Source organism: Hippocampus bargibanti, linkage group LG17 (assembly GCF_051943395.1).
Source record: "Hippocampus bargibanti isolate YZ-2025 linkage group LG17, ASM5194339v1, whole genome shotgun sequence".
Taxonomy (NCBI): Eukaryota; Metazoa; Chordata; class Actinopteri; order Syngnathiformes; family Syngnathidae; genus Hippocampus; species Hippocampus bargibanti.
Genome location: NC_142750.1, coordinates 13,218,106 through 13,240,799, shown reverse-complemented (window position 1 = coordinate 13,240,799; position 22,694 = coordinate 13,218,106). Strand labels below are relative to the sequence as shown.

The 22,694-nt window shown below is 42.4% G+C and overlaps 2 protein-coding genes across 3 annotated transcripts in view; one reads left to right on the top strand and one right to left on the bottom strand.

Annotated features, from left to right (window-relative positions):
- Positions 1 to 22,694, bottom strand: part of tbcd (tubulin folding cofactor D) — a 44,935-nt gene that overhangs the window by 19,907 nt on the left and 2,334 nt on the right. For both annotated transcript variants that reach the window (XM_089018091.1, XM_089018092.1), the window contains exons 2-14: positions 18,341 to 18,391; positions 18,164 to 18,261; positions 17,984 to 18,085; positions 17,747 to 17,893; positions 17,446 to 17,501; positions 17,152 to 17,284; positions 15,981 to 16,026; positions 10,152 to 10,284; positions 9,945 to 10,069; positions 9,602 to 9,662; positions 9,437 to 9,511; positions 8,383 to 8,474; positions 134 to 290 (exon numbers count right to left, since the gene is read on the bottom strand). In XM_089018091.1, coding sequence (XP_088874217.1) covers positions 134 to 290; positions 8,383 to 8,474; positions 9,437 to 9,511; positions 9,602 to 9,662; positions 9,945 to 10,069; positions 10,152 to 10,284; positions 15,981 to 16,026; positions 17,152 to 17,284; positions 17,446 to 17,501; positions 17,747 to 17,893; positions 17,984 to 18,085; positions 18,164 to 18,261; positions 18,341 to 18,391 — 1,276 coding nt within the window. The remainder of the gene's footprint in view (positions 1 to 133; positions 291 to 8,382; positions 8,475 to 9,436; positions 9,512 to 9,601; positions 9,663 to 9,944; positions 10,070 to 10,151; positions 10,285 to 15,980; positions 16,027 to 17,151; positions 17,285 to 17,445; positions 17,502 to 17,746; positions 17,894 to 17,983; positions 18,086 to 18,163; positions 18,262 to 18,340; positions 18,392 to 22,694) is intronic.
- Positions 2,284 to 8,354, top strand: znf750 (zinc finger protein 750). Its single transcript, XM_089018093.1, has 3 exons — positions 2,284 to 2,393; positions 4,812 to 5,942; positions 7,134 to 8,354. The coding sequence occupies exons 2-3, from the start codon at positions 4,825 to 4,827 to the stop codon at positions 7,648 to 7,650; spliced, it is 1,635 nt and encodes a 544-aa protein (XP_088874219.1). The 5' UTR covers positions 2,284 to 2,393; positions 4,812 to 4,824; the 3' UTR covers positions 7,651 to 8,354.

Here is a 22,694-nt window from a genome sequence, read left to right as displayed (position 1 = left end):
AATTGGCCCCCGGGCCATGACTTTGACACCTGTGGTCTACAATGACACTCATCTCCATGAAAGCAGAAATTCTCACACTGCTCTTGCAGTAGATCCATTTTTTTTGGGCAGCGTTGGGATGCATTGATCTGACCTGGCAATTTGACCGACAAAAGGCTTGAGCTCTTTTGGATCGTATGCCCTGGCGAAGGACCAGCAGACATAGCAGGCCGCGTCGCGGACATTAGAGCCGATGCTGCAGGCGCCCCTTTTTTCATCGTAGGTCAGGGCCTTGATGATCAGTGGCACCACTGCGGGAAAAAACAGAAAGCAGTCCCTCCGTCAGCTTCAGCACCATAATAAACGTGCAAGGGATTTATCATTGAAATTATTAGGCAATTGAGGCTATTAAATAAAATAATTCAATATATCCCCCCTGATAATATATACAGCAAAAAAGATGTATAAGCTGTATAGAAGTCCAAAATGGTGCAGAATAGGCAGCTGTCAGCAAGTGCTCTCACGAGCCTTGCTTTTTTGTGTTGTTTTTGTTTTGTCACTTTGTGTTGTTGTGCGTCGTGTGGAATGAATATAGACAGTTTTTGAGCATTTTTGGCCACGACATTCATCAAGTAGGAGAATGTGCTGAGCGGTTGCACCTTTTCGGCAGCACAAATATGCCAATACTGTTTTTGATTGGGAGGAATATCAGTGCCATTTGACTGTCATCACTGGACATCTCTGGGGCAATTGTGATTTTTTGCGCTTGTAATGGGCAGCATTTTCACAAACCCGCTTTGTTCAGCGTAAAGGACGGTACTGTTGTACAGTTTGCGGCTGGACGGATGCATGGCTTGAGCCCGCGCTGAGAGGAAAGGTGGGACTCGTGTATTTTGTTTTTCTACTTTCATTCCTTTCATCACTTTGCTGCTGTGAAATGTAAATTTCTCCACTGTGAGACTAATAAAGGCAAATCCAATCCAATCCAATCCAATCCAAAGGAGCGTCAGCGCAAAACGGCAATGTCTATGTGGAGCTGTTGTGGCTTAGGGGTGAAGCAGTTTTATGTGGGACAGGAGATGAGCGATAACTTATTTTCATCAATAGAGGGTACAGCTTTGTGTTTGCATTCAACATTTAGCCTGTAGCAGACATGCACATTTCAGCATGACACCACTGATTCACTGTAAAAGGACGCTTTGATTCTCTTCTCTTTCATCTAGCACCGCTTCATACAACAGAGGGTGCAGAAAGTGCTTAGGACTGAATGACTGGCAATGTCTTTGTGTTGGCATATTATCTTTTTTTTTTTTTTACTTCGAGATGGCACTGCGAGAGCGGCGGCTTTTACAGCAGCTCCTGTATTTTGTTTTTCTACTTCTTTTCGTATCCTTTTACTTTCATCACTTTGCTATTGTGAAATGTACATTTCTCCACTGCGAGACTAATAAGGGCTAATCCAATCCAATACAATCCTATATTGAAGTGACACATGCAGATGTAAATTATTTAAAGTTTCACTTTTACAGTAAAATTGTTTAACGTCTATGAGCTTGCATGTAACCGGTTTACAAAAAAGATATATAAAAAAATATATAAAACATGGGATGGTACAGTTTTTGACAGCCAGGATTCACGGTCCTTTTGAGTGCAGACTTTGACAGTTAAGAATGAAAGTTAAAACATCATCATGAAGATAAACACATGCTTTATGATGGGACACTTTGGCTCAAATTAACATTATTTCTGAAGCTCAAATAAGCATTATTTCGGAACGTCATTTCCAAGGGAAAGATAATAAATACAAATTGGACTCGGGAGGCCATTCTATACTTCATCTTGATTGTAGACTATGAATTTTGATTCAACACTGCATCGTGCGATTTACAATTGGTGGTCTCCTGGCATCATATCCACTTAATGTCTCCCTCCCGATCAGAATATGAAATTACGTGTGAGTATCGAGTGGCCGCAGTGACCAAGCGGAGAATGCCAGAAACAATCTGACCGACGGCGTGTGATGCAAATCGTTGCTCGAGGCTTGACGAATATCAGGAACATCAATGATGCCTGGGGGCACTTTTGTTTGGACTCACGCTCCACCCAGTGGAGAGAGAGAGAGAGAGAGGGGCAGAGAGAGAGATAGATAGAAAGAGAGAGAGAGAGAGAGAGAGAGAGAGAGAGAGAGAGAGAGAGAGAGAGAGAGAGAGAGAGAGAGAGAGAGAGAGAGAGAGAGAGAGAGAGAGAGAAAACAACAAAAAACTCACCACACAACTAATCGGAATAGGTTTCACACATGCTGAATCACACACACACACACACACACACACACACTCCAAAGTTAGAGGAGCAGGACTCATACTTGACCGACGGAGGACTTCCTCGTCAGGTACCCACGACACTTTTGAGAGCAGGTAAACACTCTTTGGCATCAATAATTTGAGCATTATGCGATCTGAAAATTTAATGATAGTAGAAATCGCTGATGATGTTGGTCCCTGATGTTTGCAAGCTGGTATGCTTTCGTTGATGTTTTTGAAAGAATTTATATTGACAATGGTGAAAAATTAATAGAACATTCCGATGTATTTAAGGGACATACTGTAGGTCAGGTAACGTAAAACATGCTATTTAAAAAAAAAGATCTTTCATTGAGCTAATTGGCGTTCTCGGGAAGGGAGTGGCAAAACTTGAGCGACAACTTCTTGCAACAGCGCATGACAAGCAGGTTCCTCCACGCGGCATCGGCAGCCACAACTTGAGAGACACCAAAAAAATAAGTAAAAAAAATCTGAAACAAGTCCTGGTTGACAAATTAAGTAAGCAGGCGCAAGTAAGTCTTTTCCTGGCAGACTACGACGATTCATGAGCTCATTGGCAGATGTCAGTCGTGTGCATCCTGCAGGTGTAGCAGTCATGGGAAGCAGGTGTTTGTCAGTTCCCACACGGGTAGCGCTGATTTGAGGCAAGTGGCAAGTTTCAGCATGCCCCGCCACACGCCCCGTGACAGAAAGCGCTAAGTGCGACCGGCACCTGCCACGGCGGCAAAGCAATGCGATGATAAGCGAGATCGAAACAAGTGCGTAAGGGGAGTACGACGGGCAAGCGGAGGCGGATGGCATTTTACACACACGGCAATCAAGCAAGAAAAACAGAGCGCATATATGCAAATGGTCGCCATGCATACGTGTTTGCATATGCAACCATGTGTCTGTTTGGTATCCAACCTGTTTGCGGGAACAGTTGTAGAAAATACATTAGCCTCAGGGAGTGAGGTTTTAGCCCAGCTCGAGATTTTGAAGTGACTGCTCAAACACTTGTAAAAACAAATATTTTCCATGCCTTTTGGCCAGGGTGAAACTTTTTGGCAAATACGGAAGAAAAAAATAACTTGATTAACCTTGTGAAACTATATGTTTGTTTCAGTTTGAAATCTGTCAAATGGCATGCTACTGTTGACTGGAAATGATGGATATTTGTCATTTTCACGCATGTAAGGGTCCAGCCAAGTTTGGCTGTGAAATTCAGGTTGGAAAAACTCTACACTGTGGTCGGTGCACTCATCAGTCCCTAATCGAATGTCAATGATGTGAAATTGAGGTTGAAAACTAGCATCTTAAGCACTTTTAAGTCATTCGCTGCCATTCCCGAATTTATTCGGGAATTGAAAAGTGTGACGTGGAGCGCCATTCTCGAATTTGTTTGGGTTTTGATTTTTCTTGCAGGGGTTGCCGACAAAACGCTGGTCAGACCTCTGGCAATGTTTTCCCCTTCCACGAGGTGGCAGCATTTGCCTCGTGTCCATGTTGGTGCTTTGTTACAGCTTCAGCTATTGTTCAAGCGCTATATAAATCAATATGGATGTACTGTATTTTGTACAGCCACCACCATTTCAAGCTCAGATAACTCCAGACCTTAGGAATTAACTCTTTTTTCTGATGAAAGAAGAGAGTCTAAGGTTTCTTACGCTGCATTTAATATGTATTTAGCTCTAAAACTCTATATTCTGTGGGTCCTGAAATTTGAGTGAAAATGACAAAAACCCTGGCACTGGAGTGCACACATTTTTGCACATCATATGGCAGTGAATGAGTGAAACATTTACAATGTTAGATTTTTTTGGTGTTAATTTTATAAGGCGCCTTTTATTTTCTTTATGTAGTTTGAATATTGCCGATATACATATATATATTCTTCACAGACATTTTTTGGTAATATACAGTCAAACATGGATTTTCGAAAGTCTCGGTTCTCGACCAATTCGGTTTTCGACCGAGAAATTTGTCATGCCTCGGTTTATAACCGAAAATGGGTTCTCGACCAAACTGAACGCACATGAATGCACCACTGGACTCCCCTCCGCTTCCTTAAACGTAATTACCTCGTGTCGAGTCTCATTTTGACCTACGCATTATCCTGGTGTAGCGCTCCATTGTCAGCAGGCGTGTTTGTATTGTTCAATCGCGATAAAAAAAACAGACATTTATTACATTGATTATAATGGGAAACGTTTTGGTTTTTGACCAAATTGGTTTGCGAACGGATTATGGTCAGAAAACCAGGCTTGGCTTTACTTTTGTTTTGTCTGCTTAGCTTTAGAATGTAGTTTGCTTTTGTGTTTGTAAAGGCTCGTATCGTAGGTTTTGTGTCTATGTTAGTGGATGAAATGTGCTATAAAAAAGCAGCCCTTGGTTAACAGATCCACGAACAGATGCAGGTGCCGCAACACATTGGATTTGAGATGAGCGCAACCTTTGAGTAGGGATAAAGATTCGGAATATCTGGCGGAATATTCACATTGGGCATCACATATATGTTTTCCTTCTTTGAAGGGACTGCATCGCAATGGCCACTGCTCAAGAACGAAAGCCCAAAAGGCCGCACTACATTCCCCGCCCACCTGGGAAACCATTCAAGTACCAGTGTTTCCAGTGTCCTTTCACCTGCAACGAGAAATCCCACCTCTTCAACCACATGAAATACAACCTGTGCAAAAACTCAATTTCCCTGATGTCGCAGAAAAACTGTCAGAAAGCTCGCCAGCTCAAGGCTGTCATGAAGGCCGTCCCTTTGATGGAAACTTCCATGGAACGGGAAGCGGTGGAGGAAAACACAGCGACAGACAAGATTGACGTTGAAAGCGACGGTCTGCCGGAGAAGGAAAGTCCGATCTTGACAAAGGTGAGCAACATTCAAGCGAAAGAACACAAGTCCCTGCCTTGCCCATCCGCCCTCTCCGTGGCAACGGCAACCTGCGATACAGCGGACGCATTGACCTCGTCCATGCAGATGTCAGACAGACCACAAACTCCCTCTCCTTGGTTCGAGCGTCCGGCATTCCCATGGGCTCTGAAGCAGTTCCCCACTACCATGCGTCCGGAATATACTCCTTACCCCAGGCCTTTCTATTCTTCATCCTACCAACTGGCAAGCCATCATGCAAATGAGACCAATTCTTCTTCTCTGTGCCTTGACTTTCCGGATCCCCGGAGACCAGTCGTACCACAGGCCATTGCCCCCCCTCCCACTTCAGTCTTCGGACCTTACCCATACCGATACTGTAACTCAATCAACACTGGAGAGTCATTTCTTTACAGCCTGTATCGGCCCCATGAGCTTTCAACATATCTTCCTTTGGACTGGTACGGGCAAACCCTCGTGACCAAGGATTACAATATATATCTGCGTCACAGTCACAATCAGTATGCTGAACAAAAACAGGGCAGGTCAAGTGGTGAGAAGGACACCCCGCTGAGCCCCAAAGAAGGTTGTTCCGCTCTGGGTTCCCCCGACAGACCTAGTCACGCGCAAGTCATCCAGAAGGATGCCCAAGAGGCATCGCGACACACCAGCCTGGATGACTGGCAACCCACCAAAGAGGAACAAGATGTGCAGACTGACACCAGACGCAAAGACACTGCTGAAAGCTTGCTGCAACTCGGCACTCTTCTTGTGGACGTAGGGTAAGAAAGGAAGCACACTTGCATTCATATCGTGCTTGTCCTCATGAAGACACGCATTCACATCCACCATCCAGACATTTTCCTCTCCAGGCTTCTTATGTGGAATAGTGTCCATCGGTGTGAATGTGAACAGTTATGCCCCGCAAATGCCAGAATATTAGATTAGATGAGCCCTTATTTGTCTCACAGTGGAGAAACCTACATTTCACAGCAGCAAAAACAAAATACAGGAGATGCTGTAAAGGCAGCAACTCTCATAGCACCATCTTGAAAAAAAAAAACAAATAATGCTTCAATTGCAAGCCGCGACAGTTCCACATATGCATTAGCGCTCTGCGGTGACGCTCCTTTCTTCTCAGCGCGGACTACTCAAGTAATGCATCCATTTTAATTTTGTTATGCTTAGAATATCTTGTTTTCTATCCTTTCACCCCACCCCAACTCCATCCCTTTTCAATTGCTGCTGTGGACTGCAAATTTCCCCATTGTGGGACGAATAAAGGTATTCTGATCTGATTCTGATTCTGATCCAGCCGCACATTATTTGTTGAAAAGGGTGGAACCCACACCAAAAGTCAATCAAACTTGGCCATGATTGCCTCCAGGGGATGTTTGCCGCATGTGGGTATATTCCAGTCAAGTGTCGATTAATCATCCGGGCAAATTACTCAGGCCATTTTAATTGAGTAGTATAAATATGTGGTTTTAGGATTTCGTCAGTTATCAGAATTGCATTCTGTCAAATATCAGAAACTTCAATGTCCTCAATAATTCCATATCGACCGCCTTCATCATGATGAAGCTTCATCACTCGCAAAAATATGTCAGGTGATTGAACCGCCTAAAATGCCATTGTCAGTGATAAAATAATCTGTTGTAAATTAGATAATGAGACAGTGCGAATTTAACACAACTAAGTATAGTTGATGTTTTAAACTCAATTAATCTTTCAAATGTATTGCTGCAAAAATGCGTTATGGCTCTCCTTACCCACATACAAGGCCATTACAATCGTAAAAGTAAATACGTATAATCAGAACAACTCTTTAAAACATTCAATGCAGTGGAGGCACAAACAATGAACTGCAAAACACCATGGAAGAATTTGGATTTATGTTGGAATTTTGCTCGCTAACAAACCGCAACCTGCATCAAAAATGAGTTTCATGCCTCTATTGATCTCTTAAACAGATCGGCTGAGAACATCAGACATTCCAATTTGACCAAATCGTGCCTGGAAGCTACCTCTAATCAGGAAGAGGACAACAGAAGCGTGATGGCACCACTAAATCTTTCGACAAGGAAACCGGACGGCTCGGGCGCAAAGGAGCTGCGGGCTGCGCAGGTGCCGCAGAACCTCAGTCTCCATTTGCCTCATGCGAGGACTTCAGAAGATGGAAGTCACACAGATGAAGAAGCGTGTGAGCAGAGGCAAACGGCGGCACTGGCACTATGTCAGCTCGCCATCGCCAGCTCGGCTGCTTCTTTGCGGAACTTTGACCCCGGGCGTCGACCGTCAGAAAATTCTACGGAGGATGAAGATCAGGCTTGGGGCTTAATGGAAAAAACTGAACACGAGAGAATGGCTAACACGATGCCCCCAAAACGACTTCATGGCAGCTACGCTAAAAAATCCAACAAAACGCACAAACCAAAGAAGAGAAAAGTGGCGGCGCGGCCCATGAGGAGGGGACCTCATCGCTCCTAAATACACTCTTGTCTGATCAATGAAAAGCGCATCACTCAATGTTTTTTTTGCATTCAGACCAAAATATAGCAATATTTCAAGATTTGGTGGTATCTTGGTGCCCCAAAAACATTTGGAGTGAGTTGAAGAGAATTATCTGTGCCTTTCTTACCATCTTGTGGTGTATATAGTCGTCACTACTCACCCAAGATCAACCAAGTGAACATTCGCATTACTGAAGTACTGAAAGACTTTATACAGTATACGGTGGGGAGAACAAGTATTTGATACACTGCTGATATTTAAAGTGTTCCCACTTACAAAGCAGGAAGAGTTGTGTATTTTGAAACCGTGATTGAACTTTGTCCATCGTGTAGTGTATATAAATACGCCTAAAAGTACATTAGGTGCACCTGCAATAAGATATTAGTTTTATTTGAACAAAATAACAACAAAGTCCCCAGTTAAGAGCTGTCGCATGGTCTGAGGGGGGTCTCCCAACCCCCCGTTGACGATATCAAAACATAAAACCGAACAATGGAATTGTTGATCAAAGTTAACCAAGTTCCAGCTCTTCTATTTCCATGTGCAGATGCACTGTGCCTAATAAGTTGCCAGGTAAGTGTGTGCATGTCTTGGTGACAAAAGGTGACACAGAATGTTTTTGTTATGACAATCAGGATACTTTTTTTGAAGCAAGCAAATAAAAACCATCAATGATGAAATGTTGATACGCACTTTATTATAACTTACCATCTGTTAATCTGGAGGGCAGCAGTAAGCCTCTCCTGCCAAGTTCCGCAAGGGCCAGACAGCCTCCGTGCCACGTATCCGTCTCCTGGAAGCTTCCATAAGAACGCCCACAGTGAGTCAACGAGCTGTCACATGAAAATCTGTTTCCCTATTGAAATAAAATACCGGATTTTTCGGTGTATAAGGCCTTAATTTTCTTCAAAAGATGACCCTGCGCCTTATATGTGAAGTAATATTGAGCCACAACAGGTCTCACAACTACTGTCAGCAGCCACCGACTCCATTTGCCCATATGGAAGTAGTGCGTAACCCCACTCTACTGTTTAAAATTGCATTGAGTTTAGTTTGTATTATTTATTAATTTACTTATGGTTTTATTGTTATTTTATTGTTCTGGTGTTTATTTTTGTTTTAATTGTAAAGTGTCCTTGGGTGCTTTGAATGGCGCTTGTAAATTAAATGTATTATTATTATCATCATTATTATTATTATTATTATTATTATTATTATTATTATTATTATTATTATTATTATTATTACTGTAGTGCCTTATAATGTGGTTTGCCTAATATTTGGAAAACTTTTATCGACTTATCTCTTATATTATTTAAATAAGCACAGTTCTGTTAATGATGAAATGTAAGGAAAGAAATGCCAATTTAAAGCTAAGAGCAAAGCATTATCGTCAAATGGTGAGTAGTTTTACTTTATGTTGCCGATGACCATTATCCTTGCTGTCATTGCCTTTTTATCGATCATCTTCATCTTTATTAAGCTCATAGAGTTGCTTGTTCTGTAGCCACAGGCCAGTGTCTTATTGTACCGGTCCCAAGCCCGCATAAATGAATGTGGAGGACACTGATTCACTGTGGCGACCACTGAAGGGAAAAGCCGAAAGAAGAATATATTATATTCGGAAAACCTTTTTCGTTCATTGAAGGTGCGCCTTATAGTCCGGTGCGACTTATATATATGGCAATGGTTTGAAAACACACCATTCATTGAGGGTGCGCCTTTTACTCCAGTGCACCTTATACACTAGAAAATACGGTACCTGAAGCAGTCCAGCACTGAGTGCACGACCTCGTCTGCCAGCTCCTTTGGAAGCCTCCCAGTGACTCTTCCAATACTGAAGGGAGTTAAAAAAAACAAGACTGTTCAATTCACTCGGCAACAAAAAGCTGCGAGGATGCTTGACGATACTACAGAAAGGTTTTACCCCTTTGCCGCAGACCAACGGACTATTGTTTCTTTGTCTTTAAGTCCCACCAGTAGATGCTCTGAGGACAAATATGGCACCATAACAGAAGGTTATTGACCAAACAGGTTGTGAAATGACATTTATTACTTCTTGTATGGAAGTTACATTTAAGCTTTTTGATGGCATGTTGCGGCCGATCCCAACAATGTCCCCATGACTTCAATGTCCACAGTCTGTCTGTATTATTTATTTTTTAATGATGGCCACAGAGCTAATGTCATAATCATATTCATCTGTCATTGTCTTTGAAAAGAATCGAATTGCGTCATTTGAAAAAGGCGCTGTAATGTTATGACCTCACCAATAACGGTCTCGAGCTCTTCTGGAATATCATAATCCTCCTCCCCTTGTGTTGTCTCTTTGAGGCAATCTGTGGCCTGGCTGGTCAAAAGGGTTGATGCTATGGACCTGCTTCCTCTCTGGTACCTGCGATATTAATATCATCCATTAAAGATTTGGAATAAAAGGAAAGTTACGCATCCCCTTCAAGTGTAGTATTAGATCTCACCTCCAAGGAGCCAAGCGTGGCTTCAGGTATGTGAGGCCCAATCGCTGGATCAGTTTCACGTTGAGCTTCCTCAGCGTGGCTTGGCTACTTTCCGAGAGACGCTTTTCTTCCAGACACTGTAAAACTCTCGAAGCTAGGAGGGAACAGAGAAAATTGTTCATTGTTGCAACAAACAGGGAAGGATAATTTCTCATTCATTGCAAAGGGTTCTCCAGGGATGCATCTGGGAAATTAAAAAAGGCGGTCAGTTGGCCCTCTGGTGTCTGGAAAGGAGGCCAAATTCTAAAATTGATGGGCTTGATTTAGCTAGACTGCTAAAGTATACAAAATTTATTGAAATAATACCAAAATACGTTCATTGGAGTATGATATTTCAAATTTTGGTTGGACTTTGATGAAGTCATACAGAACATCCCGAGAAGTGAGAGGGTTGTAATTGGTGGAGACTTCAATGGACATGTTGGCGCAGGAAACAAAGATGATGAGGAGGTGATGGGCAGGTTTGGACTCCAGATGAGGAACGCTGAAGGACAGATGGTGGTTGACTTTGCTAAGAGAACGGAAATGGCTATTGTGAATACTTTCTTTCAGAAGAGACAGGAACATAGGGTGACCTATAAGAGTGAAGGCAGAAGTACACAGGTAGACTACATTTTGTGTCAATGGCGCCATCTAAAGGAAATCAGTGACTGCAAAGTAATGGTTGGTGAGAGTGTAGCCAGACAGCATAGGTTGGTGGTGTGTAGGACGACGCTGGCAGTGAGGAAGATGAAGAAACCAACAACAACAACATCAACATTTAGCTTGTAGTCGACGTGCACATTCCACCATGATGTCCCTGATCCACTGGTGAAGAGACACTTTGATCCTCTCCTCTTTCATCTGGAACTGCTTTATGTAACAATGAGGGTACAGAAAGTGCTTAAGAATGAATGTCTCTCTGTGTCTTTGTGTTGTCATGTTATTTGTTATTTAGTTTATTATTTAGTTTGTTATTTAGAGTGGCTGCCTTTCCAGCAGCTCCTGTGTTCTGCTTTTCTACTTTCATTTCTTTCATAACTTTGCTGCTGTGAAATGTAAATTTCTGCACTGTGAGACTAATAAAGGCAAATCCAATCCAAAGGCTGAAGTGAGGACAAAATTGTGAAAGTTGAAAAAGGAAGAGTGTTGCATGACATTTAGGAAGGAGGTAAGACAAGCACTGGGTGGGCAAGAGGTCCTGACAGATGACTGGAAAACTACAGCAAACATAATCAGAGACACAGGTCGGAAAGTACTTGGTGTATCGAGTGGAATAAAGGTAGATAAGGAGACTTGGTGGGGCGGCCCGGTAGTCGAGTGGTTAGCACACCGGCTTCACAGTGCAGAGGTCGCCAGTTCGCGTCCCGGTCTGGCCTCCCTGTGTGGAGTTTGCATGTTCTCCCCGGACCCGCGTGGGTTTTCTCCGGGTCCTCCGGTTTCCTCTCACACTCCAAAAACATGCATGGCAGGCAGATTGACCACTCCAAATTGTCCCTAGGTGCGAGTGTGAGAGTGACTGTTGTATGTCTTTGTGTGCCCTGCGATTGGCTGGCAACCAATTCAGGGTGTCCCCCGCCTCGTGCCCGAAGACAGCTGGGATAGGCTCCAGCAACCCCCGCGACCCTAATGAGGAATAAGCGGTACGGAAAATGAGAGAGCTGAGAGAGGAGACTTGGTGGTGGAATGGGGCGGTGTAGGAGTGTATACACAGGTTAGCAAAGAAGAAGTGGGACACTGAGAGGATGGACGAGAGTAGACAGCAGTACAAGGAGATGCAGCGCACGGTTAAAGTAAAGGTGGCAAAGGCCAAACAAGAGGCCTATGATGACTTGTATGCTCGGCTGACCAGCAAGGAAGGCGAGACTGATCTTTACAGGCTGGCGAGGGAGAGAGACAAAGATGGTAAGGACCTGCAGCAGGTTCAGGTGATTAAGGATAGAGATGGCAATGTATTAACAGGTGCCAGTAGTGTGATGGCAAGATGGAAAGAGTACATTGAAGAATTAATGAATGAGGAAAATGAGAAGTAACAAAGAGTAGAAGACGTGACTGTTGTGGACTATGACGTAGCAAACATTAGCAAGGATGAAGTGAGGAGGGCGCTGAAGAGGATGAAGGGGGGAAAGGCACTCGGACCTGATGATTTACCAATCGAGGGATGGAAGTGTCTTGGAGAGGTGGCGGTGGTGTTCCTGACTGGGTTATTCAACAAGATCTTAGATGGTGAACAGATGCCTGAAGACTGGAGACGGAGTGTACTCGTGCTCATTTTTAAGAACAAAGGAGATGTGCAGAGTTGTACTAACTACAGAGGAATAAAGTTGATGAGCCATCCAATGAAACTCTGGGAAAGAGTAGTTGAAGCTAGACTAAGAGCAGAAGTGAACATCTGTGAGCAGCAGTATGGCTTCATGCCAAAAAAAGAGTATGACAGATGCAGTGTTTGCTTTGAGAATGCTGATAGAGAAGTACAGGGAAAGTCAGAAGGAATTGCATTGTGTCTTTGTAGATCTGGATAAAGCGTACGACAGGGTGCCCAGAGAAGAGCTGTGGCATTGCATGAGGATGTCTGGAGTGACGGAAAAGTATGTCAGAGCGGTGCAAGACATGTATCATGACTGTAAGACAGTTGTGAGGTGTGCTGTCGGTGTGACGGAGGAATTGGATTGGATTTGCCTTTATTAGTCTCACAGTGGAATTCAAGGTGGAGGTGGGACTCCACCAGGGGTCAGCTCTGAGCCCCTTCTTATTTGCTATGGTGATGGACAGGCGGACAGATGATGTTAGACAATAATCTCCTTGGACCATGATGTTTGCAGATGACACTGTGATCTGTAGCGAGAACAGGGAACATGTGGCGGAGAAACTAGAGATGTGGAGATATGCTCTGGAAAGGAGAAGAATGAAGATCAGTCGCAGCAAGACGGAATATATGTGTGTGAATGAGAGGGATCCAAGTGCAAGAGTGATGCTCCAGGGAGAAGAGATAAAGAAGGTGGAGGAGTACCTGGGGTCAACTGTCCAGAGCAATGGAGAGTGTGGAAAAGAGGTGAAGAAGCGTGTCCAGGCAGACTGGAGCGGCTGGAGAAAAATGTCAGGTGTGATGTGTGATAGAAGGGTTTCAGCTAGGATGAAAGGAAAAGTGTATAAAACAGTGGTGAGACCAGCCATGATGTTTGGACTGGAGACAGTGCCACTGAAGAAAAGACAGGAAGCAGGTGAGGTTTTCTTTGGGCGTGGCCAGGTTGGATAGGATCAGGAATGATTACATTAGAGGGACGACTTTGGAGACAACGTCAGAGAGGCCAGACTGAGATGGTTTGGACATGTCCAGAGGAGAGAGAGTGATTATATCGGGAGAAGGATGCTGAGCCTTGAACTGCCAGGCAGGAGACCGAGAGGAAGACCGAAGAGGAGGTTTATGGATGTGGTCAAAGAGGAGAAGAGAGTGAGAGAAGAGGATGCACAAAACCGGGATAGATGGAGGACATTGATTCGCTGTGGCGACCCCTGAAGGGAAAAGCCGAAAGGAAAAGAAGAGGAGTATGATATTTCAAATGAAAAAACATTATTTGACTAAAATCTATTTTTGTAATATATCAACAATTTTAATTCAAGTCAAAGCATATATTCATACAATATATAAACATTTTCAATTTTACTTTAGTTACTACACAATCAATCCTGTGCTATTTTGATATTCTACGCCGTAGAATTTACGGTATTACAGTAAAAACAAAGTGAACAGACATAGCACAATATTTCTTACTAGCGTCTACTTAAACAAATGTCTTTGCTTTGAAGATTTCCATTGTGCCTCAAAAACTATGAAATAATTCCCATTATCCACTAAATTCGAATCATTAACAGCAGTTTGCTGTAACGAATTGTCACTACCCTCAGCAGACTTATTCCATTGTTTCTTAAAAAACGAGAATATTTGTTTGCTGCCTGTTTTTAATGTCTTTTAGAGTTTTACTCATGTTCTCATGCTCCATATTGCAACCATCCGCCATGTTCGATATAAATAATGCAATGTGCCATGGGTAAATTAATATTCGATTGGCCCTTTCGGCAGTTTCTGGCGATCATGAAAAAGCTCGAAATATCCTCGACAAATGCAAGGTGAAAACACAGCGACAAACAGGAAATACATTTCCCCACCCTTGATTTAAAGACACTTAACCTGTCTACAAGCAAATAAACCCTCTTGACTGAATTATTTGTACTCACAAATCTTTGTTACTGCAGGCAAAGGTAACTGAACGGAACAAAGCAGATGCACACAAACTAGAACACCCCGAAGTGGAGCACGAAGATCATGAAGAAGAACACCAGAGGACACTAAAAATCTGACATGAAAAGATAATTTCCTTTCCAATCGGTTTAGTGGAACGTATTTAACTGTAGTATAAAGAGTAACTTCCAAACTCCGACTTCGATACTAATATTGTTGTGGTTTTATGACACCTTGGCAAGAAACAAATTACCGTATTTTGCGGTGTGTAAGACGCACCGGAGTATAAGGCGGACCCCAATTGAATGGTGTATTTTTAAACTTTTTCCATCTACTGCATAAGGTGCACCGGACTACAAGGCGCACCTTCAATAAATATTTTTTTCCAAATATATAATATAAAAATATGTCTGTGTAAGCTCTCAGTCGTACAGGAGTGGTCCTTCGATGAGAAGGTTTCTTCAGCCGTCATCTGTACAAATTTGAAGGTTTGGGACGTTTCGCCTCCTATCCAAGAGGCTTCGTCAGCGAACTAAAGTCTGACTGGTCGTATCGGCCCTATTACTCCCTGCGGCTCCACTGATTGTTCTTATTGTCCTGACTAACGACTGGCCTATTTGCCCCACTTGCACCGGTATCACCTCATCAGCATTACTAATCCTATGTTGCCTAAGCAGGCTATTGTATGAACGATCCAAATTGAACCTCACCCCACCAGACCGGTTTAATGAAGGATTTTGTGGTTTTATAAGAATCGCTTCTTTTACCCCCCTTTCAAACCATCTATGTTCTTTCGCTAAGATTTTAACCTCATTGTCGTCAAATGAGTGGTTGCTAGCTTTTAGGTGCAAATGTACTGCCGATTGAGGCCCACTTGTATTATCCCTGCGATGTTGATAAAGTCTTTTTTTTTGAGAATTTGTTGAGTCTCCCCAATGTACTGCTCTTTACAATTTTCATTCTTACAATGTATTGAATAAACTACATTACTTTCATATTCATTTGGTAGCCTATCTTTTGTATGCACTAATTTTTGCCTTAACGTGTTTATCGGTTTGAAATAAGTAGGAATTTTGTGTTGCCAAAGGACTCTTTGTAATTTTTCAGAAACTCCTGCAATGTAAGGTACTGCTACTCCTCTCCTTTTTGTATCTTGAGAATTTTTGGTTTCATTCCCTATTCTTTCACTCATTTGACGACAGTCGTTAGTCAGGAATGTAGGAACAATTAGTGGGGCCACAGGGAGTGGTCCTCTGCTCCCCCCAACCTGAGAGTAGGGACCTATCATAGCTGTGTCCGGCGCAGCCATGTCTGGACATTAGGGATATATAAATAGGGCCGATACGACCAGTCAGACTTTAGTAATGTAGTCGGTGGTTGATGACAGTAGTTGCGAGACCTGTTGTGGCTCAATATGACATTACATATAAGACGCAGGGTCCTCTTTTGAAGAAAAGCAAGGCTTTTGGGTACACCATATGCATCGGAAAATATGGTAATTGTTTATTTTTACCTACAATCAACAGCAATACTATTTAGTACAAATACTTTTGCATCAAAGCTCAACCTACCGTGCTGTAAGAGATCCTCACGCTTGCCATGCTGGAAAAGCATTGCCTGTTAGAACACAAATAAGATCCCTATGATGATTGTGCACATATATGAGGGGGAAAAAGGTGGTCAATATCACATTTGGGAATCTCCATCATTTTGATCTGCTCAATCTTGACACCCACAGCAGAAAAACAAAACAACACATACAATACAGTAAGTGCTTTAATCCCTTGAGCGTAGCTTGACGCTGCGATGAGACGTTAAAGAAACACGTTATTCAAGTTAACCGTATCTCCCTGTGCAATGAAATGCATCGACTTGCTCGGAGCTTGACTCGAATCGCAACGACGGTTGAGAACGTCATCAATAAAAGAACATGCAGATTTAATTAGAGGCCTGTTGCTATGTCACAAGGCTTTAGGGGGAAACTATTATGGAAAATCCACAAACAGTTGCTTCTGCGCAGTGCCTCCCTATACAGTACTCAATTAAAAAAAAAAAATCAACAACTACTATTAACTCTATTAACTTGGGATGGTCCGATGTCACTATTTTGGTACCTGAGTCTGAATGTTTGGTTTTAAGGACATGAGGAAAACAAGACCTTAACCCATATATCTTGGCGTTACGTAAAAAAAAAGCACGTATATAATTGGTCTCAAATTAATATGGCACTTCATTGCTCGCGTTGTCGAACATGTATGTTGTTAACATACCTGGATTTCACTGTTCTCATGAATAAAAGTATACTTTTGTGGTTTTATTGTGTTGATGTTCGGTAATGACTCTCAACAGATACAATTTTTTATATGTACTATATCTTTTGCTTTTTTTAGAAAACAATGTGGCCACCTCGGCCACAAAGTTTGCCCACCCCCGGCCCACATGGTACATATAAGAATTAACACTGACTGAGTGATTCCTTTACTTGACTAAATTTAATTTCCAAAGGTAATCAACACATTTTTATGGTTATCTACTGGCGCATGCGGAGTACAATGATGAGTCCACACAGCATGCGTGTGTCCGCGCATGAGTGCTTATGCTTATGTATTGGATTGGATGTACATTTATTCGTCGCGCCGTGGAGAAATTTACATTTCACAACAGCAAAGAGATTGTCTCACATCTCCTGTCCCAGATAAATCCGCTTTAATTCCAAGCCACGACAGTTCCACTATAGCTTACCAAAGATTGGAGAACACCATCCAGCACCCGAATGGAGTCCAAAGACTGGTCATTATTTTGGGATATGGTGGTGAGGCTCCAATCCAGGAAGTCTCCAAGGCACCTCTTGAGCACATCAGGCCTCGTCATGAATCTGTCAAAACCATTTAAAGAAAGACACCAGGTGTATATTAGCAGAATCATAAGCAGCAGAATACTGCCCTCTTGTAGGCCATAAAAACACATTGCATCTAAAAAGTAAGGAATACGGTTTGAATTCTTTCTTCCATGATCTGGCTAACAGAAATGACTTACTTTGAGACCAACACGGATGCAGCAAGCCTGCAGCCATCACTGACACCAAGATATGACTACATGGAGAAAAAAAAATCACAGTTAAAAATCACAAACTTGTGATGGAAAATCGTCAGACACCAAGATCTTGGAATCGTTATCGGTTGTGGTCACAAAAATATGCATGTCTCACTGAACATTTTTTCAATGTCTTTTGAACTGTCATTTTCTTGTGTTTTGACTTTTAGGGTTTGGATTGCACAATAATGCAAAAGCATCACATCTGTCGCATATTGTGAGACATTAAATCAATTCAATTTGCCTTAGCAATAGCAAGAATTCGGTCCATGATGGCCTCTCTTCCTTGGCCATCTTCAGACTTCAGATTGCCATCAAGTCGGGAAAGGTCAAAGGGTGTAAGGCAGGTCATGGACAGCCACAGTAGTAGAATGTAGCGTGTCGACCATGTCTAATTGAAGAAGAAAAGGGCAAAAAATTATGTTGTCTGACAAACATGCACACACACATACACAAAAGGACAATGCTATTAGAATTGAACCTCAGTGTCTGTCGGGTCCTGCTTGGATAGCGAATCCAGAACTGGCTCTATGTCAGTAACTTCATGAGGCAAACGGCGAATGAAGATTTTGTAGACACGCACCTGGACAAAGACAAACAAATAGTAAAGTAAATAGTAGGAAGGAAAGGTGCCGTGTTCTGAGACACAGATCAGACTGACCTTACAGATGATGTAGAGAAACTTGAAGGCTAAATGAAAGAGGGAAGAAGGGCAGTCCTCACGCCTCACCAACTTGAGTAACATATTCACCATCCATTCTAAAACACAATAAATGCATTCAAATTGGATTGCTTGGATCAATGTTGCACTGATTTCTATTCCCCCTACCGAACTTACCCAAGTGTGGGTCCAGCAGATGAGGCTGATCTTGATATTGGTTTAGTGTCTCTGTTGAGTGGACATGAGCATATTCAGTGAATTGATAGTGATGGAGAGTATAGTGCAGTGTTGGAAATAATTGCAGTATGAGCGGAATTTGCATGTTTGCAAATTACAAAGCCAAAAAAAAAGACATACAAAAAGACCCACAAAAATCCTCGTCTCACCCCTTGGGTTGTGTCCGTCCGCCATTTTAGCTCGGGTCATCTACCAGAGGCCAGGAAGCTTAAAGGACAACCAACCCCATTGTTTTGTTTCCTAACTGATATTGGAAAAACGGTTTATAGCATCTAAAATACCCAAAACATGCAGGCTGATATTTTTAGTCAAATGCAAAACACCAATAAAAATGACTTAAAGTGACTTAAATCTGCCACAAATCAGCTCGAAACTGGGGATTTTCAGAAAGTCCCGCCCCCAGTTCGTGACGTCACGCCAAGTCGTCTTGCCTTGCTCAAGAAACAAAACAATGGGCTCACGGAGTTCAGATTCGGAGAAGATGCTTTCTTGTTACGCATCCAGTTATGAATATGATTCAAATAGTTCTGAAGAGGAAAGCATAAATGTTTGCAATCGATTAAAGGATTCCACCCATATCAATTCGAGCCGTCAATGACAGCAATGTAGCTTCCCAGAAAATGCACAAGATGGTGCCCAAGCTCCATTGGAAATGGGCTGATTTGTCTGCTGGGAATTTGTGTCAGCGAATATCAAATAGTAAAAAGGGGGCCAGTGTGCCCCTTTTTGTCTGAAAAGGGGACCAAATTCTAAAATTAATGGAGCCTGATTTACTTAGATTGCCGAAGTATACTAAACTGATTGAAGCTGTTGAGGTGATACCGGGGGGAGTGGGGGTAATAGGCCAGTCGTTAGTCAGGAATGTAGGAACAATCAGTGGGGCCACAGGGAGGGCCCCCCCAACCTGAGAGTAGGGATCTATCATAGCTGTGTCCGGCGCCACCATGTCTGGACATTAGGGATATATAAATGGGGCCGATACGACCAGTCAGACTTTAGTTCGCTGACGAAGCCTCTTGGATAGGAGGCGAAACGTCCGAAACCTTCACTTTTGTACAGATGACGGCTGAAGAAACCTTCTCATCGATAAACTGATTGAAATCAACCAACATACATTCATTGGAGCATATTTCTAATTTGTAAATGAAAAAACATTATTTGATTAAAATCTATATTTTTGATATATCAACAATTTTAATTTAAGTCGAAGAATTTATTCATACATAAAATAAATATTTTCAATTTTCTTTAGTTACTAAAAATCAATCCTGTGCTATTTTGATATTCTATGGTATTACAGCAAAGACAAAGAGAACAGACTTGGCACAATGTTTCTTATTAGTGTGTAGTTATACAAATTTCTTTGTTTTGAAAATTTCCAATGTGCTGCAACAGGTCTGACATAATTCCCATTTAGCTACTAAATTCAAATCATTAACGGCAGTTTGCTGCAAGAATTGTCATGACCCTCCACAGACTTATTCAATTGTTTCTTAAAAAACGAGAATATTTGTTTTCTGCCTGTTGTTAATGTCTTTTAGAGTTTTATTCATGTTCTAGCGCTCCATATTGCAAACATCCGCAATGTTTGATTTAAATAATGCAATGCACCATGGGTAAATGAATAGTCGATTAGCCCTTTCTGCAGTTTCCAGCGGATCACGGAAAAGCCCGAGATATCTTTTACCGCGACTTTGAAACAAATGCAACGTGATTATGGCTACAAATCGGTAGAAGTATGATTAGCACATATTGCAACGTGTCGTGGATCACGTAGCAATATGCGATAATCAATATGCGCCGGTGCTGGCGCAATGGAGTAACAAAGTTGAGCCAGTGGCCCAGTGTGGCCCAGTGTGGCCCAGATGCTTCTCTGGTTATGGCGCTCCCTGCCAGCACTTTACATCCTGCAGTTATGTGTTGGATTGTCTCAGGTGCCTCTTTGCAGAACCAACAATTTGGGTCTTGTCTGGTGTATATCTGTGCCTCTGTGCCTCAGGATGAGTGCCTCTGTGCTGTCCTTTAGGTCAGCCCTCTGTAGCCATTGATAGGACTTCTTGTGGTCAGCCGCTTTAGTTATGGTTCAGTGGCCTTTCTAAAGACTTCTATCGGAAGTCTTGAGGAGGGCCAGCGTGAATGGCCTACCTAAAGACGTCTTTCCTAAATAATTCTTTTGGAAGTCTTTAGGAAGACCACGCACACTGACCAAATACCTGCTTTTTGAATATAATCACCCACTACCCCAACACAAACTTGGAGTTACCAGAACCCTCCAGCATAGGGCTAAACAAATACCAACAAGCGTTGAACGTAAAGAAAAGGAGTCAAAGCATGTCCGGAGAGCACTCACAAACTGTGGTTACCCTCAGTGGTCTTTTAACAAATTCAAAAGAAAAGAATAGGGAAAGAAAACAAAATCCTGAAGAAACAAAGAGAGAGGAGTAGCAGTACCTTTACATAACAGGGGTTTCTGAAAAACTACAAAGGGTCCTATAGCAACATAAAATTCCGACCTATTTCAAACCGATAAATACTTTAAAGGACAACCGATGCCTCCGGACAGGTTGTGTCCATAATTTGTAAAATCGCTTCAAATGACTTCTACTCAGCGTATTTTACAAAGATTCCACTGCATATAGCTATACAGTGAGAACTCATCTTAAGAACTTAATTGGTTCCTGGACAGAGTGTGTAAGCCAAAAAGTGTGTATCACCAAAAAAGATTCCCATAGGAAACCATTAAAATGGGAATAATCCATTCCCAGGTTTCCATAAAATATACTTTTCAACTAAATAAGCCTTAAAACTACACACAACATACCTTATTATATGTATAATAAATGTGCTATTGTATTGTAATGAAAGAAATACACTGCACAGTATAATAAAGTCACGTTATTTACATTTGTGATGGTCGTTGATGGCTCTTAATTGACATCTGTTGCTTTCTGACTTGTAAGGTCTTACAAAACTGAGGCATCACATTATCATTCATCATGTTGATGATTCTCATAGCCTTTTCTGGATGGAACTGTTCAATAAAAGCCTGCACAAATCAAATCCTCTGTGTTGAGAACCTCATTATGGTCAGCAACAAGCTCCTCGATGTCATCTGCATCCACTTCGAGTCCCGTAGGTACTGGCAGAGATTTTATTACAACAAAAGGCGCGAGTCCGATGATTCCACGGACGCGGAATAAAACGCATCATTAGTCACGTGAAAGCATCGACTAAATAACGTCTTTGTGTAAACTTTACGCAAAGGCGTTATTTAGTCGATGTGAGAAACACAAACGAGGTGTGCGTTTGTGGCGTCACATGTGCACACCGCGACTGTCATGTGAATCTCAGCCTAACACGTCTCTCACACTGTGTGTCACTTCCCTGAGAGTAACATTCTTCATTTCCACCATTGCCACCATCCTTCGCCTAAAAGCTTTACAGTGTTGTGTAAACTTTACACAAAGCCGTTATTTAGTCGATGCTTTCACATGACTAATGACGCCAAAATTGTCACGTGCGAGTTGACAGCTGGGGCGGCGCCACCGCTCGCGACACTTCAATTTCATTTCATTTCAACGAGTCGCTGAAGCTTTACACTGTAAATTCGCTTATTACGATACTATTTCTATGAACGCAAGGAGAAAATTACATGCGCGCAGGGTCGGATATATCGATAGTCCCGGTTATATCGATATTTTTTCGGACTCGTTATACCGAGAATATCGATATAACGAGACTTTACTGTATAGTGATACCTCGGTTTACGAACCCCTTGACTTACAAACGTTTTGGTTTACGAACGTTACATTTATGAAAATTTTACCTTGGCATACGCACTATTTTTTGGGATACACACGGAGCTGCTACGATGAGTGATGTGTCGTTCTCCTACCAAGAAAATGGTGGCCGATTGTTTTGTTCTCTATCGGTTAAAGCAGTGAGGGGGGTGGGGGTTACGGACAGAGAGAGAGTGAGGCTGTTCTCCCAAAAACAAAATGCCGTCTTCGGTTAAAGCCACGTGATTGGTCAAGAACGCAGCAGTGAGGGTGCGTTAAACATTAAAGAGACAGGAAGACGACAGAGAGAGAGAGAGAGAGTGAGAACACACAAAAGGGAGACGACAGAGCTTGAAAAAAAGTGGGAAAAAAACAAAAGTGAAATGGTGAGAAAATGGATAGAAACAGTGAAATTTGGACTCGTTTCAACTTTGATAGTTCAAGAGCAGAGTGTAGACTGGAAGGTTAAAATACCCCATCAATCAGGCTCCACAAATAACCCGCACAAGCCATCT